Here is a 17,278-nt window from a genome sequence, read left to right as displayed (position 1 = left end):
CAGTTTCCCTTCAGAGCGCTGCAGTCAGTCTCCACCCGGGACAGCGGAAGTACCATTGCTGGGGAGCATCCAAACCCAGGGAGCACGCCGTGGGAAGCCGTTGCACATTGCAGGGGCATTAAGTGAGATTCCATATCGAGCTCTGGGCTGCCAGTGAGATCCAGCAGCCCCAGCAAACTGGGAGCCCACCAAAACAGTGAAACGAGCATGGCTGGCTCTTAATGCATAAGGGCAAGAGCAGGCCTATAGTGCCTCAGAGGAATAAATACGGCTCGAGGCACGCTGGGTTGAACGGAATGGAGTTATTTGTGGAGGATGTTGCAGAGCCACGCGTGTGTCTGGACAGCCGCGGCTTCTCTCCTGGCTAAGGGTCGTGAGGGGGAGCTGCGGGCAGCCTAAAACCTTCTCAGCCAGCGTGTGTAACCAGGCTGTGCTTGGGGGAAGGGTGCGACGCAGAAAATTTGCTGGTCAGCACAGGTCTGAGCACAGCCTTCGGCAGAGTAATTTCCTCCCGGTGACAGCCCGCGATGAAAATCACCGGCTGGCTTCTTTGTAATGCCGCTTAATGGAACACACAGTGAGTTTCAGGGAATATGCGTTTCCTGCCGTGCCATTTTGGTCTCAGAATTACTCTATCAGCAGCCTGTTTGAAATGGGGTTATATGATGAAGCACCGATCTTATTAGCTAATTGTGCTTGCTAGTCTATGGTTGTTTATTTCATGGCCAAATTACAATGGCTGGCTGATGGGCTCTGCAGCCAGAATACTTTTATTTCCCCCTGGATTTCATTACTGTGACTGCAAAGGAGGAACAGAATAGCAGATGAAGCTGTGACTGTTTAGGCTCATGATCCTGCCTATGCCTTGTACTGAGCTGTGCCCTTAGGCTGAGCAAGTTGGCAGGGCTCATCAGGAAGAGTGAAAACACAGATTTTGCGTTTGTCTGTGCTCTTCTAACACACACAAAAAAATGAACCCTTTGGCTCAGGAGCGGTTCCTCTTTTTTCTTAACAGTAGCCTACTTCAGGGTGAAGTGCTTACCATTTATAATAGATTCTACTAGGTAACCTGCACAAGCACACCATAGGTGTATCTGCATGTATGTGACATGCTCAGTGCCACTTGCCAGCTGTGCTACTGTTATCACAGCAAGATGCTGTGTGTCCTGGCCCGCAGTGGTGCATCATTTCTCACCAGACCTTCTTAACAGTTTTTCTGTCAGAACAGGCAGCAAGGACAGCACTGACCCCTTGCGAAAGTAAGACAGCCAAGGCAGGGTCTCTCCAGCAGCCCTTGTGCTGCAGCTCCAGTGATCCTCAGGCTACAGGGACTCCTCTGTCTTCCTACAGTTTTCCCATAAACCTCCATGCAAGTGCTTAATTCTAGCCAAAGACGACCTATTTCTTTTTAATTGCCAGCAGCAGCAGTTGTGTTCACCCAGGGTAGCCATAACTGGTAAAGGTAAGCACAAACACCCACCCTGTGAAGAAACACACTGCTGCCATCCCTCCAATAAGCGAGGCAGGGGTAACGCTCTTGGATCCACTCTGAGCTTTCCTGTGGCCTGCTTCTGAGGAGGGTCTCTGTGTCCTGGCATCTCGTTTACTCACTGCCTTTTCCATATTTGTTGGCTTTTCCATTTCCTTTTCCCTACCTACTGCCTTTCTAGGCTGATCCCTCCAGGAGGGTAAGCTGGAGAACATCTGCAAAAGCTTGTCAGGGGAGAGTGTAGCTACAAGGTCCAAATACAAGTTGCCCTGCAGCCTGGACACTGAGTAAGGCTTTGTCATTGCTGGGGCTTACCCCTGCTGACCTCCTGCCTCTGGCTTGGCAGGTCGCCAGTCCTTTCCCTTCCTCCTCCCACTTTCTTCACGGTGTCATGGCCAGGGCCCTTCTGGAGACCAAGTGCAGTTTGTGGTCAAATGGCAAATCCTCAGCTCGCTTCAAACAACAGTTACCTCACCCCCATGGCTCAGAAACTTGACGGGCACTTTTTACTTGCCTTGTTATATGACACAAACTGGGAGGAGTGGTAGATACACCAGAAGGCTGTGCTGCCATTCAGCGTGACCTGGACAGGCTGGAAAGCTGGGCAGAGAGGAACCTGATGAGGTTCAACAAGGGCAAGTGCAGGGTCCTGCATCTGGGGAGGAACAACCCCATGCATCAATACAGGCTTGGGGTGGACCTGCTGGAGAGCAGCTCTGTGGAGAGGGACCTGGGTGTCCTGGTGGACGACAGGTTAACCATGAGCCAGCAGTGTGCCCTGGCTGCCAAGAAAGCTAACGGGATCCTGGGATGCATTAGGAGGAGTGTGGCCACCAGGCCGAGGGAGGTTCTCCTCCCCTTCTGCTCAGCCCTAGTGAGGCCTCATCTGGAGTACTGTGTCCAGTTCTGGGCTCCCCACTTCAAGAAAGATGAAGAGCTACTGGAGAGAGTCCAGCGGAGGGCTACAAGGATGGTGAGGGGACTGGAGCATCTCTCCTACGAGGAGAGGCTGAGGGAGTTGGGCTTGTTCAGCCTGAAGAAGAGAAGGCTGTGAGGGGACCTAATATATACTTACAAATATCTGAAGGGTGGGTGTCAGGAGGATGGGGCCAAACTCTTCTCAGTAGTGCCCAGTGACAGGACAAGGGGCAACGGGCACAAACTGAAGCACAGGAAGTTATGTCTGAACATGAGGAAGAACTTCTTCCCTTTGAGGGTGACGGAGCACTGGAACAGGCTGCCCAGGGAGGTTGTGGAGTCTCCTTCTCTGGAGATATTCAAGACCCGCCTGGACAAGGTCCTGTGCAGCCTGCTGTAGGTGACCCTGCTTCGGCAGGGGGGTTGGACTAGATGACCCGCAGAGGTCCCTTCCAACCTCTACCATTCTGTGATTCTGTGATTCCTAAAGTAAATTCAAACCATGATTACGGAAAGGTTGGGGGCCCTAGCCTGTGAACACCATGATGTGAACATCAACATCAGGTTTGTGTATAGTTCTCCTACACCCTTCATTCAGGCTTTGCTTCCTTATTATTTCTTTCTGAAGCTTAACAGCTTTTCAAGTTGCGCATCTTCTGGGAAATTCAGACCTGCACACTGTTATGCTGGGTGTTTTTTTGGGAGCGGATTCTGACAAGTCTCTCAAGCTTCCTCTTTGTCATAGACAGCATTAACCCCAGACGCTCTTCTGGCAGGCTGGTGTCCTGCTGTGGTGCAATACAGGCCCTTCTCAGGCTTCTTGTCCTTGTGTTGTCTCACAATGAATGAATGCAACACCAGTGAGCTTTCCAAAGGTGCTTCTTGCCTGGAGGTAGCAGGACTTCCGTGCTCATAGGAATGAGGCAGTTCTCCATAGTCCTCCTACCAGGATTTATGAAATGAGCAGCAAACTCACGTCTTGAAATCCCTTTATTTTCTCTAGCAGTGTTCCAAGGTTAGGTATTCAAGTTTTGCAGTTGTCATTAGCGGTAGTGCAATTTGGAGAGGTTTAGAAGGGACCCAGCGGTGCCTTCCAACAAGTAAATTTTTCTTGTTGCAGGCTTTTGTGGTGTTGTTCCCGACATGGGATTTGAGACGTCTTGTCTCAGTCCAGTTCTGTCACAGAGTGCTTGCTGCATGGCTTGCTTGCAGTTATGAGAGGCTTAAATACCAAAATAAACCCCTGGGCTCTCTCAAGCTATTCTTCTGAACCCTCCCCACCTCTTTAGCTGGGATGGACATTGTTACCGTTCTTACTGCTCCATCCCTCTGTTGATGAAAAGTCAGGGCGATGGATCGCAGCACAGAAAAGCAGTGGATATTGAATCACAGCCTGCACCAGGAAAGCTTTCACTGAAACCAGAAGTATCAGAAACAAATCAGCAGATGACGTCTGGTGAAAGGAAGTCAGGATGACTTTGTATATCTGATGAGCTACCAAGGCCCACTGAAAAACCAGAGAGGGTTTGATAGTGGAGGGTTGAGTGTTTAGACATTTCAGCATCAGAACAGGGATGAGTCTGAGGTGTCCACGCCTGTACCATTTCCCTGATCTGTCATACCCTGCTGGTTGCCCTCTTGCAGAGCTGCAGATCCCCAAAATTCCCTCTTCAGAAGCACGTTCGAGCTTTGCTGCTTCCACCCAATTCTCTGCCCTGTGCAGCTGCAGAGGGGCGTTTTTGCATCCCAGCTGCCCTCACAGGCAGACCTGCCCCTGTTTCGCTCACTTGTCCCTCCTCCCGCAGTACCCCAGCACCTGCTGATCCTCATGTACTCACCATCAGGCATCCCCGTCTGTGGGCACAGGGAAGCACAAAGATGGCCGGCGACGAGCCCCAGGCTGCAAAGGGGGTCTGTGGTGGAGCAGCAGTGTGTTGGCCCCGGGCAGATGTCCGCAACTTTGAGCTGCCCCGCTCTCACCTGGAAGCCCCTGGAGCAAGGACGGGGGGATGTGGCAGTTCCCGCAGTCAGGGGAGGTTGCCAGACCACCCTGCTCCATCTGCCATTGCAAATGACTATTGAATGTCTTTTGCCCCAGGTTTGTCTTCTTTTACTCCTCCAAGACTTAATATTTAAAACTAGAATGCAGCTAAAAGCTGTCAGAAAAGTAATTAAAATCGGGGGGCATCTTATCAATGTTTCTGGGACTCTGGCAGACTCTCACTCTATTTTTTTTTTCTTGGCAGGGCACAGTGTTCAGGCCTGTGATTTCTTCTTCAAAGCACTGCAGTGTGAAATACCTGCTCACTCATTTGTGTGTCTCCCGCTCGATTACTGTCAGCCAAGGTGGCTAGATAAAACAATTCAGTGGCTTCTGTCATCGGCTTTATTTCCAGCTCTGACTGCTCTAGCAAAGGTCTCAGAAAATCTGCCTTGGCGCTGGATTTTCTCCCCCTTTATTTTTAGTGTATCTGAGGTAAACAAGGACTGAGCATTAGACGGAGAATATGGGAGTTTATGTCAGAAAAACAGCTTTCTCAGGTGCTCTGTGTGTGGGAGTGCAAGCTCCATCCATTTCACGCATTCATAATTTAAATAGTAATTAGAAATTCTAAATAATCTCTCCCCAGGCACTAGCTAATCTTCATTAAGCATCTAAATACCAGCGACTGAAAGTGGGTCAGCTCCTCAGTGGCCCCGTCAGGAGGAAGCAGCTGAGCCAGACTCCGTCAGCGCAGGGGACAGCTTGCTGTGTGCCGAGGGCCCTGCGCCCCCGGCCAGGGGCTGCTCCCTCAGCTGCGGAGGGCGACCGGGCGGCTCAGGGAGTGGGGCGCGGAGGCTGCTGCTCGGAGGTACCTGCTGGCAGCCTGCAGAGCCTCTGGGCAGCGGGAGCCACCGCATGGCCCACTTCTGCAGCTCCAGTCCTCTCCATCTCCAGGTCCCTGATCTCCTGTCCACTGAAGAGCTTCCATGGGTTTCTTGCCCACTACACCCCAGCGCCCTCAGGGTTTCCTTCCAAGTCCCAAGTCCCATTCTGTTCTCTTTACATGTCCTTCTCTTACTAGCCCTCCCTGGCTCATCTTTAGCCCCTTCCTTTATTTTTTTCCCTGGAAGCCACAGAACTCTTTTGTTGCAGAGCTGGGGGCATCACCATTGCTCTCCCCAGACAGTGCTTCAGCCCCTCACCACTGGCAAGGTTGAGGAGAGCCAAAGAGCTCCTGTTCTGCAGTTCGGACACAGGCAAAACCCATACAAGGTCTTCATAACTTGTATGCAACGTTCTTCCTGCCCCTTGCGTCCCTGCTGATGAGGAAGGGCATCTCCGGAGTCTCTTTTGCTCCATGCAGCTAAACTCATCTAGCCGAGCAGCTTCATCCTTGGTAAACCATGAAAAAGACACTCAGAGCCATGGGGACACACCTTCAGAGGAACTGCAGAACACCAAGACACGCAGCAGAACACTTCGGTCCGCAGCATGGGACCCTGCCTGCGGGCAGAGGTCCTGTCTGATGGGCTGACTGGTCCTCTTCATCCTAGCTGTATCGAGTGATTTGCCACAGGGGCTTCAGCCTCGGGTTCAGAGGCGGCAGTGGTTCCCAGACAAACTGACCCATCCTACGCAAACGCAGTTCTGAAGCGGTTTGCAGTAAGGAGCACTAAAGCAAGGAATCATTGTTCAGCATGGCTTATTAGTGTATTAAAAAACTGGCAGTAAAGAAAGCAGAAATTTGCTGTGCCCATGGGAGGGAGAGGAGAGGGGAAGGAATCTTTGCGACTGATTGCATGTGCCTTTGCTAGTAAGATTACACAGGCACCGTTACCAGCTGCTTGCATTCACCATCCATCTTCAGCTGTCCAGACTCTTCAGAACTCCTTTGCAGAACAGTGACCCTGCTGTGGGAGTGGGGAGCATGTCGAGGACCTTGCAGAAGAAGGAGGCGGCCCCACAAGAGGTGCTGCGCTGGGAGGTGCAGTTTGCACAGCTCTCCTGATATAGGACAAGATCTCCTCCATCCCTCCCAACTCTGCCTGCCCCCTAAGCTGTCCGTGGAAGGGACCGCCTCTGCTCCACAAAACCCCACTCACCCCACCCAGCTCAGCAAAGCGTTCGCATTCCAACACTTCTCTTGGCACCAGGACAGCCAGAGAGCCAAGGAAGCACGGCCAGCGCTACTGCAGCTGCCCAGCTGGGGGGCAGGCAGAGTCGAGCACGGCCTGAGCACGGACCTGGATGGACTCTGCTTGCTTTCCGGGCCGTGAGACAGCACTTCTAAGAAGAAGAGGAGGGCTTCGCGTGCCTTAGAGAAGACACAGAAACATCCTTCTTACTTAAAAAGAAAACCTTTATTTCGATACATTAAAAAAACTATACATTTCTTAGACTAAAATACAGTTTTGCATCAGTATTCTGGCACAATGTCAGTTTACACAGAAAATCTGAGATTAGATCAGCACTGTTAATTTCCCTTCTCTTCCTGCATTCACAGCTTGCAGTATAAAACTTTTCAAGTTCTCAGACAACAATAAACACTGTCACATTTACTTTTCACATTCCCAAAGGAGGTGGCATTCCACTGGAAAAAGGAGCACTTGTTAGTTGATCTTGATTCAACGTAAATCACTAAACCAGTTCAAGGGTTTGACTGCCCTGTCAGAAGCATGAGTGAGAGAGGATGAAAACTTTTTTCCAGATGAAGCTTCGATGGACTATGACAATGCAAGTACTGTCAAGCCTTCAGAATCTGTTCAGAAGATTCTCCTTTTTCCTTAGGGTAGTTGCTATCATCAGCAACACAATCCACCGTATAGAAGTAACGCCTTTCTATACGCATAGGATTCCACCTTCTTTCTTGCTTTAAAGAGCTTCACAGCAAAATAAAAGCAGGGCACAGGGGATGTTGCTGTGAGATGTCTGTGAATCGTAACGTGAATTTTCCTAACCACTGTGAAGATCCTGCGGAATACTTTCTACCTGTGAAACCCTGCTCTCCATGGCTCCACCTAACCTCTGGCAGCTGCTTTCTGGCCTACATTAGAAACAAAAGAACCTTTCTGTTTTCTCCTCCCACGCTCCCCTAGGAGCCACTGCTTCACCGACTGCAGCATTGTTTTTCTAATGAGAGATATTCTCCATTTTCAGTCTGATTAGGGAGGGACCCAACCAATACTAACACTGGAGCACTGCGCAGTATTAAGAGCTAAAAATTGCGACTTTCGTGGGAACTCCAGTCAGTGCCTAGCTTCTGATGGGTTTCAGGAGTAATCAGCTTCCTCACCTCACAAATCCCTTCTGAGGTGCTCCCTTGCTGCCCCTATTTCACTCCAGCCCAAGCGGAGCGGTGGTGCCCTCAAGGAATCCAGCTATGTGGCCAGCACCTTCCATCACATACTCGGAGAGGCCAGAGCTGTCTTTAAAGTTACTGAAATCAGCCTAGGTCTGCTAAAGCCAGCTGGTACTTTTACTCTGAATTCTTGCAACTTTGGTTCTAAGGGGAGTCCCAGGTTTCAGAAGACTACCAAATGCGTAAGCCACCAAATCCTGCTCATCATATTCACACACCGCTTGACCGCTTCAGTGAGCAGAGGAGTATAATCTGATGGTGTTTGCTGGTTTTCTGCTACTTCTACCAACTGATCTCAGTCAAATGAATGCCAGGTAGTTTAGCCTCCATATGGGTATTTTTAGATGGATTCATGCTACCTATTGTCCCTGGAAATACTTTCCTAATACTAATGTCTCCCAAGAGCTTTGGCTTGACTGCATCAACTTGCAAACACTGCGAGACACATCACAGCTCCATCCCAGACCAGAAATCCTGCCATTTATACATGATCCTCACCACAAGAGACAAGTTTCATCTCTTCTCTTATCTATCCAAATATAAAAGAAAAAAAATACCTTGAGAACAGTATTTGCTACAGAACACAAGAAATAGATTTACTAGTCTCCATAATCTCTTGTTATGTGATGGAAATAACAGCAGAGATGAACAGTTGAAAGACCATTTAGAAATGAAATATTTAGAGTAAACTTCCACCATCCCAACAAACAAGCTGAGTGCAAGGAATGCTTCAAATAAGTCCGTTCGGTTTTGTTTTGGGAAACACGAGGGGTTTTTCCACAAAGATGAAATAGGATTTCTGTGCTGATAATGTGACACACAAACTGTTCAAGAAACAATGGACTTGTGATGTTCAGATTTAGTAAACAGTATCTGCACAGGCAAAGCCGTGATTTAAAAAACAGGGATGCTCTTAGGTATCTACTTTTAAATCTTAAAGAGTTTTCCTTAAAAGGACAGTGCCATGTTCAATACAGCTTGTAATATGCACTGAGAACCAAATGATCACTGGATGGTGATGATGAGTATATGTCTGCTACATGCATTTTATTCTGATTCTATAACATACATTCATAGAATACATCATAACCACTCAGAGCAAACCACTAAAGTGCATGCCCTGAGGGCACATTAAGCATGTTGTCTCCAACACTGGCTGCTCAATTGCCAGAACACTGATACAGAAAGGGCTCATTTCTGCTTTATATCCCCATTTTGTGCTGAAAGAGTAAGAGCTAGCATCCCCTGCTCCCTCCATGAAAGGGAGCGCTGTGGAGCAGGCTAATTGCCTACTGCTGAAAAAGCCCTTTCAGAAAGAAGTAACCACCCTGAGAAGGTGCTGTACAGAAACGCAGGGAGCGAGTCTTGGATTAACTCTTGGGTAAGTGGACCTGTGTACTGGGTTAGGCTGGGATGAAGTTAATTTTCCTCACAGCAGCCTGTATGGTGCTGTTACAGACTTGCGACCAAAGGAGCGTTGATCACACAACAGTGTTTTACCTGTTGCTGAGCAGTGCTTGCACGGGGTCAAGGCCTTCTCTGTTTCTCACTCTGCTGCCCCAGCAGAGTAGGGTGGGGCTGGGCAAGAGGGTGGGAGGGCACACCGCCAGGACAGCTGACCTGAACAGACTGAAGAAATATTCCATACCACATCATGTCATGATTGGCAATAAAACTGGAAGGGGGGGAGGGAAAGAGGGAGGGAGAAGTTTTCCAAAGTAGCCATTGCTTGGAGGCTGGCTGGGCATTCGCCTGCTGGTGGGAGGTGGTGAGTGATCGTCTTTGCATCACTTGGGTTTCTTTTTTTTTTTCCCCTTAACTTAATGAACTGTCTTTATCTCGACGCATGAGTTTTCTTGCTTTGCCTTTCCAGTGCTTCCTCCCATCCTACTGGGGAAAGTGAGCAAGCAATGGAGTAGAGGCTTACCTGCCAGCCAGGGTCAACCCGCCACAACCTTTAAGTGGGTTTTCCACTTTTAAGTTCTCCCTTCTAGGACATGCTTTGCCAATGCACAAAGTTCTAGGGTTACCATGCGAAGTTAAGGCCACATGTAAAACCTACTCCTGTTTTTGGCAGCTGGGAGTGCGCTCACAAGCTGCTGGAAGGCTGCAGATGCAATTCTAAGCTGGCCATACTGTGTATTTACTCCAGCTGTGGTGCAGCACTGAAACTATAGAAGCGATGGGCTGCACTCCTAACCACAGGAAGCACAGTGATGGAATGGAATCACACAAAAAAACCCCACCTCACAACTTCAGCTCAGCACCTACTCCCCCCCCCCCCCCCCCCCCATTCAGTCCAGGTGATATCCTGAATCGCTGCCTCAGGAAGGCGAGAAGGCATGTGCTAAGACTGGTGGGGCAAGGCGGAGCTGACACTCTGCCATTTGGCACTCCTTTGCTGAAGGAGCAATACAGAAATCAGAGCCAAAAGGACAAAAAAATTCTCTAGGGCTAGAAGCAAAGATGATGACACACGTCTGCTTACCTTCCAATAGAACAGAGAGTAAAATGATGTGGAAATTAAACAATGTAAATTGTGGCATGCTTTTCTTCCTTTGAAAGCTAGGTGATCAGATGCTATAATGCAGACTGTCTGCAGAAACCAAATGCTGGGAACCAGTAACCCCATTGGCTTGGTTTATAAACCCCAGCTGTCCAGCCTGGATCATCAGTCCTCAAGCACTGGTTGGTTCAGTGGACCTTCCCAGGAGATGATCTGTCTTATCTCAGCTGTCTCACCTGCTCCTCCTGCAGTGTTATTCCCAGTGCAGCATCGCTCTCTAGTTAGTCTGGACTGCTTCCCACAAAGCAGCGCATACACTGCCTTTAATAACCAGCTGGCAAAAAAAAAAAAAACTTAATCCATCATGAATGGCAGACCCCAACACCTCTACTGCCAACTGGGGATCTACATGTCAAGCGTTCTCCTACTCTACTGTCCCCGCTGGGGAAGGAAAGCAGAGTCTAATTCTGTCCCGAAAAGTTGTCTCTTCCAACGTCAGTCTTCTGTTTATCTCCTCGCACAAGACAGAGCTGGAAGAGGGCAGCTTGTAGTTTGGTTGCAAATGAACCTGAAAGGACATTCAGAATGGCCACTGGAAAGCCTGCGTGTGGACAGGATGCCTCTTTGGCATGACTGAAAAGCTCTGCATGCCGGATACACACTCAAGAATGGTGCACACGATTTTATTAAGAACTTTATAATGATATAGATTGGTCACTTAAACATTACAACTACCCATAGAAAAGTGTTGCCTGTATCTTTTAAACACCATGTAAATAAAACAAATTTCTTCTTAAAACAGGATAAACTGTTATAAAAATGGTGCACAGTCAAGTCATACAAAAATACAAAATTTGTTTCCAACTGCAGTCCTAGTTGCAATTGCAGAGAAAAGCCCCCACCCAGGACTTCCAGTGAGCAGAGAACACAAACTTGTGGAACAGGTCATGGCAGAAATTTGTTGTCAAAAGGTGCAGAATCCAAGGCTTCCATCAAAGCACCTCTAATAACTTCCAGACAAGATGAAAATTAATTTATCTGGAAGCAACTGCATACGTGATAAGTCTCTTAGCCTTGGAATCGAGTTTCTAGCATTCATATGAGCCAGTTTTAAAATTTCTGTTGCTAAACCCCACTGATCTACACAAATGTCGGTGTTCAGTGCCACTGCTGTCTTAGCCACTGGTACAGCAGGAATGCCTCCTCTCCAAAAAATTAAGGCTGCTCCAGTGCTTCTTCTAGATAGCCCGACCTCGAACATGCACTGAGAGGCCCCGCCAGTGCTCCCATTTGAATGCCTAGGTTGAAGCTCTAGTCCAGTTAGCACTTACACAGACATGTAACTTACAACTTCCATACTTAAGAGAGCCCTCCTGAAGTCAGCGGAGCTACTGATATGGTTCACTTGAACAAGTGTCTAAGTGCTTGCAGGACTGGGTAATTCCATCTCCCTGCCTCCCCAGCAGCTATATTTTCTAAGTATATTTTCATTTTCATATGTTTCATACAGTTTGGGTTCTGTGATATGAAAAGAGTAAATCCTTTTAACTGACTTACAGAAAGAAAACTAAGCAAATTTTTAAGTTTTCAAATGACTTCTAGAAGCAAAAGTGAAATATTTCACTATTGCCAAAAGGCAAGAGCACTGGTTAGCTACATGATACTATGTATTTTTTAAACTTTCGACAGCAATTTAAAAGCCTGATCCTCTGAAAGGAAGCACAGAAAACTGCTTACTTATTAAACCTTAATAACATGAGCTGTGCATGTCTCTACCTAGACATAACCCTCCACTCCATCACAAAGTTTCTGTAGAAGGGCTTTTCTCTTTCAAAAGATTTTCTTGAATGGAGTGATCGAAACATTGAGGCATTATTTATTTGTACAGAGCTTATATTTAGTGCAATAAGTTTAAAAATTCTGCTCTGAAGTATTAACTTTACATTAACAAAAATAATTTTCTTAAAAAAATTGTAACAAAAGGAGTATATAGCATAGACAGATCATGAATTCTTAGCAAATACAATTCTAAGCATTTACCATTACAATATGCTGAAGAACAGAGTATTAGCATTCATATCTGGTGAACTTCCAGACTGAAAAGAAATGTAAATATCTAAGAGTAATAATAAAAAAGCACGTCCTCTTGTTGTTATTTGATAACTTTAGATAACTATCCTGGCAGTTACACTTCCAAAGAAATGTTTCTCTGCCCTTTCCTGTTTTAGCCACCCACTACAGTGCATACAAATATGGATGAAACAACAGGCAAGGAATGGTCCCTTCCACCCCCCAAACCTCTCCAGCATTAAATGAAATGAAGCATACAGTACTTTTTTGTACAGTAGTACAGATCATTTCTCTTCCCATCCTCAGCATCATTACATCTAGTCATGAATTAATCATGAGTAGGCTAAGACTGAGCTTTAACAATCTGTTATTTCAATTGCTCATAGGGAGAATCCATCCATACCCTTCAAAGGAGCACTGCTGAAGTGTGAAGGAGGCTACTGAACTCAAGGGGAGGATAGCGGGCAACGGGAAAGAGGGGCAAGTAGGGTAAAACAGGAAGTTAATTGCATATAAAAATTTTCTGTCCCCATTTTCTTGTTTCTGTTTAATAGGAGATGCAAGGGCTCCCACACACCTGAATACCTGAGGAGTTGGTTATTGTGATTTCTGATACTGATAAACAAAACTGTGCCCCACCAGGGCTGTAAAGTAAAATGACGGCTTACAAACCCATTCAAACTGAATGAACTCTCACTGAAACCACCTTTTGAAAAAATAAATTTGAGACTTTTCTTGATTTGAAGGTTTTCCTTACGTGTAACTGTCCTGAATTTAATGCAAATCTAAACAAACTAAACAAATAAAACTCTCAGCAGATTAGCGGTGTCATGGGAAATCTGTTTCTAAACCCAGTCATCATTTCGGACTATCTTTACAATGATACCTCCCTCCAGATTGTAAAATATCAGGCAGATAAGAATCAACTTTTCCATGACCACAATGAGTAATTTAAAAAATGGAACAATGATAAAGCTGCTTGTAAAAGCCACCCGTATGAAAAGAGTACATGTTTCACAAAAATAATTGTTAAAAAAAGTATTAAATCCCTGTTCCTTTTCTCTGATTTTGGCTGCTTATTTATATATATATATATATGTACGTATATATGTATATATATATACTGTTTTGGAATGTCAATGGGTTCCAATATGGCTGGCTAGTTTCAAGATGAACTTGCTCCAGAGGCCTAGAAAACAAAGTCATACAGCACAGTCTTAGACAAATGCCAAAAGACAAGGAGAAACTGAGTCAAAGGGTCACTGGAAACCATAAAGAAAGAAGTGTGAAAAGGTTGTGGTTTTTTTTCCCTTGTGCCTTGATACAAGAACAGAAGGTCCTAAATGTTTCCTCATCTCCGCTATTAACACCTATTTAAAATACAACTGCACTTGGGGCATTTCATTCTTAGAACTAATTGTCATGTCTAAAAAATATCTGCATTTCAAGGTGACTGAAGCAGAACAGTAAAGACTCTATTTTTCAAAAAAGATGGGAAAAAAAAAGAGAAAAATTTATCTAGTTTTCAAACACACAATTTTGGGACTACAAGTGCTGCTAGTACAGAATTGACTTATGAATGATCCTATTCCAGACATATCTGAGGCATTTATCACTGCTTTGGAGAAAGGTATCAGAAGTTTCACACAGGTAACTGCTGTGTCCTGTCCTTGTCAGGAAGTGAGACCCTAGTATTTCAGAACCTATTCAGCTGGAGCTGAACATCCCAAAACGGAAGACCACTTGAGAAAACAAGGCCCAGTCAGCTCCAAACAAGACTATTGCACGAGCAGCAGAACTGGGAGTAATTCAGCAAGTGACACTCAGGCTGAGCCCCAAGCGCTCAGCATCTTCTCCAGCAGTCCTAGGAGGACCTTCAGCCAGTGCCAGGCTCAAGTGCCTAGAGTCAAGTTCCTAAAAGAACAAGACCACCGTTGACTTGCAACTACTTGGTTTGCCCTTTTACAAGAGGGGATGAATAAAGGTTTCAACATCCAGGCTTTAGGCAGTCAAGTACAGAAGTCTTGAGTAGTGATCTGTGCTAGCACTGACAAGAGCTGAAACCCATTTAAGGTAAACCAGTTGTCTGAATCAGAGGCTAACGTAATACATTTTTGGACTCATTTTTTTTTCTGTGGGTGTGACTAGAGGGTTTGCAAATCCAATTCTCAATCATTTTAATGGCAGCTTTACATTTACAGTGTTTAGACCACTCTGAAAATCCCAACATTAGTGTCTGTTTGAACAGCTAGAATTACTCCCAGAAGAAAACAGTAAATGAGCACAGAATTAGTTTTTTAGATGTATAAACACAGCAGCATTTAGGCATAAGCAAATCTAGAAACTGGTATGCTATAACAAAATAGCAAAACACGCAAAGCTACACATCTATTCATTCTACAGCGGGAACCCATTCCAGCTAGGTCAAAAAGTGCTCATGCAACATGGCTTCACGTACATCATTTAAAAAAAATTCTACCGTTAGCATACACTTATTTAGGTTCCATTAGGTTAAAAAATTGTCCCCATGGTAAGGAACTGCATCAGGCCCCAAATACTCTGAGAAAGTAATGATGGAAAAATATTTTATTTCACAAAGTCATATTGCACGATGACAAGTCGTACCTTGCCCAGCCTGAGTCTCCATCATACGCTCTCAGTTCTCCACCTTCCAAACTCATCCTCCTATCTGTTATCTGTACCATTCTTATTCCAGGCTACTCAGACATGCAATGCCTTCCTAACAGGCACACCATAAGTAAAACAGGCTGCAGAAGCATAAATGATGCATTGTTCACTGTCTGTGTATCTGACAGTGTGAGATGGAAAGAGCACACAAGAGACAAGCAACATAAGTAGTTGGCAATAAAAACAAACAACTGGGAGAAATGTCATTTGAGCAGGTTGAAAGGAATCACTGTATCCAATTGTTTGGCACTGTATGAAATAATTTGGTGAGAGCTTTAAATGCCTGGTCCTACTTTGCAACAATGGATGCGCTCAGTAGCGCTCTTCAGGCTTTTACAGTGAACATAAGATGAACAAGAATTGTTCAGTTCAGGACTGAAAAGAGGATTAAAGTCAAAATAGCCCAATGAATTCCAGAGTCATCTTATTTTGAGAGTACTCAGCAGTTGGGGCTGTCTGTGTATACCACATAGCATGCATACAAACCCTAATGAAATGATACTGCATTTCTTTCATATGACACAGTTCCTTTCATCTTACTTTTACAGGAGATGGTCTCAGCTGTGACAAAAACTCTGCCATCCAGGTGATAGGCAAGCTCACAAACAGAAAAAGCAGAACATCTTGAGTGATACAGAGAACAAAAACTTCTCCTGAAGAAGTGCAGTCAGTAAAGACAAAGAGGGAGAAGAAGTAAAAGTGAAACTCTTGGAGGATCGCCACCTCCTCATCTGCACCTACCATTGGTTTTAGCTCTCTGCTCTCAGCTCCACCTCCCCGGCCAGCTTCTTTCATAGATTTCCTACTATTCTCCACAAACTCCTGAAAAACAGTAATAAAGTGAATAGTGCCTTCTTAGACCAGACTCCGAATATCCAATCTCCATACAAAACTTCAAGATGTTAACTGCACAAAATGCCAAGACAACTTGTTCCTCCCACTTCTCCTGGTCAGACTTGTCCACAAAGTACCAAAAGAGCCTGCCAAATAGCCACAAAGGTGTCCCTCATTTAATTCTGGAAGCCAGACAGGTATTTGCCTTGTGCGGTATTACAACTTTCATATTTACCACACAATGCTCTCCTTTACATGGAAGAAAGGAAGGAAGATGGTTGTTGAAAAAAAAAAAAAAAGAGATCCTAGTTATTACATCCTATGCTGTGAACTGTGTGTAATGTTAGTACTCCATTAAACAGAGGCACTTGGAGATAATTAATTGCAACGTCTTGTTGATTACCCTAACTTCCCTCAATTCAAACTGGTAAATTTTTCACTGCCTCAGAATCACCTACTCACAAAGACTGGCAAAGGTGCCAGTTTCATTTTATCTAGTATTTACTCTTAAAGACAAGCATTCTGTAGCAAATTTGTGTAAATTTCAGCTGCTAGTGTTTTCTGATACTGACTATTAACTAAAGAAACCCACAATGCCTTCACGTTTCATGTACGCTGTCTTCTGAGACAGCATGCTGCATTTTACTCTTATTCTGTGCTCAAAAGCAATTCATCAGCTACCGTTTTATTTACTGCATGCTCTAGATCTGTAGCGTTTTACCAAAAGTTTAATGTTAAATTCTTGGCATGTTTTTCCAACAAGTAATCAGAAAAAAAAATTGTGCTAAGAAGTCGTAAGACTCTTCCTCTAGCCTACACATATGGGTACATTTTGCAGGGACATATTCTACGGTTGCTGCTTAAAAATATTATCAAGAAAATTACCTACTCAACAACAAACTGAATGGCTTGCGGAGCAGAATTTTTACATCTTGGTCTCTAGGTAGAGTGAACAGGGCATAAGACTGGACAAACAAATAAGAACTGAATTGTGCAAAGGGCCTTGACATAGCATCTAGGCTCCAGGACAGAACGTAGTATCTGTTGTTTCTGTGCATGACAGACTGAGAAGCAAATTCTGGTTCCTGTCTATCTGAAAGAAGAAAAACTCCATTGTGGTCACTATCCATGTGTGGGATAGATTGCTCTGCTATTTTTTCTCTTCCATGACCTAAAAAAGGTCCTTCTTAGAAAAGTACAAAACCCTAGCCTTTACCCCTTGTTTCACTCCTTTCCATTCTGCAGTGCATTGTTTGCAAGAAATGATACCCAAAGATATGATTCTGCAGAACAACTGCACATCTCCCAGCCAGCTTATAGAAGGCACTACCAGTGATGTCAAGGGAGGGAAGCATCATTACTTATCTGATGCTCATCAGACCACACTGTTGGCTGATCAAGCCATGAACAAGACAGCAAGGTAATCCAGGT

The 17,278-nt window shown here is 45.5% G+C and overlaps 1 protein-coding gene across 3 annotated transcripts in view; it reads right to left on the bottom strand.

Annotated features, from left to right (window-relative positions):
• Positions 1–6,729: 6,729 nt before the first annotated feature.
• Positions 6,730–17,278, bottom strand: part of SLC44A1 (solute carrier family 44 member 1) — a 69,591-nt gene continuing 59,042 nt past the window's right edge. The window contains exons 15-16 of one of the 3 annotated variants that reach the window (XM_075447228.1): positions 15,755–15,835; positions 6,730–9,378 (exon numbers count right to left, since the gene is read on the bottom strand). In XM_075447228.1, coding sequence (XP_075303343.1) covers positions 9,277–9,378; positions 15,755–15,835 — 183 coding nt within the window. In that variant the 3' untranslated portion in view covers positions 6,730–9,276. The other 2 variants (XM_075447229.1, XM_075447226.1) reach the window with 2 other exon arrangements.

The sequence above is a fragment of the Opisthocomus hoazin genome, chromosome Z, assembly GCF_030867145.1.
Source record: "Opisthocomus hoazin isolate bOpiHoa1 chromosome Z, bOpiHoa1.hap1, whole genome shotgun sequence".
NCBI lineage: Eukaryota > Metazoa > Chordata > Aves > Opisthocomiformes > Opisthocomidae > Opisthocomus > Opisthocomus hoazin.
This window is presented reverse-complemented; position numbering and strand designations above follow the sequence as displayed.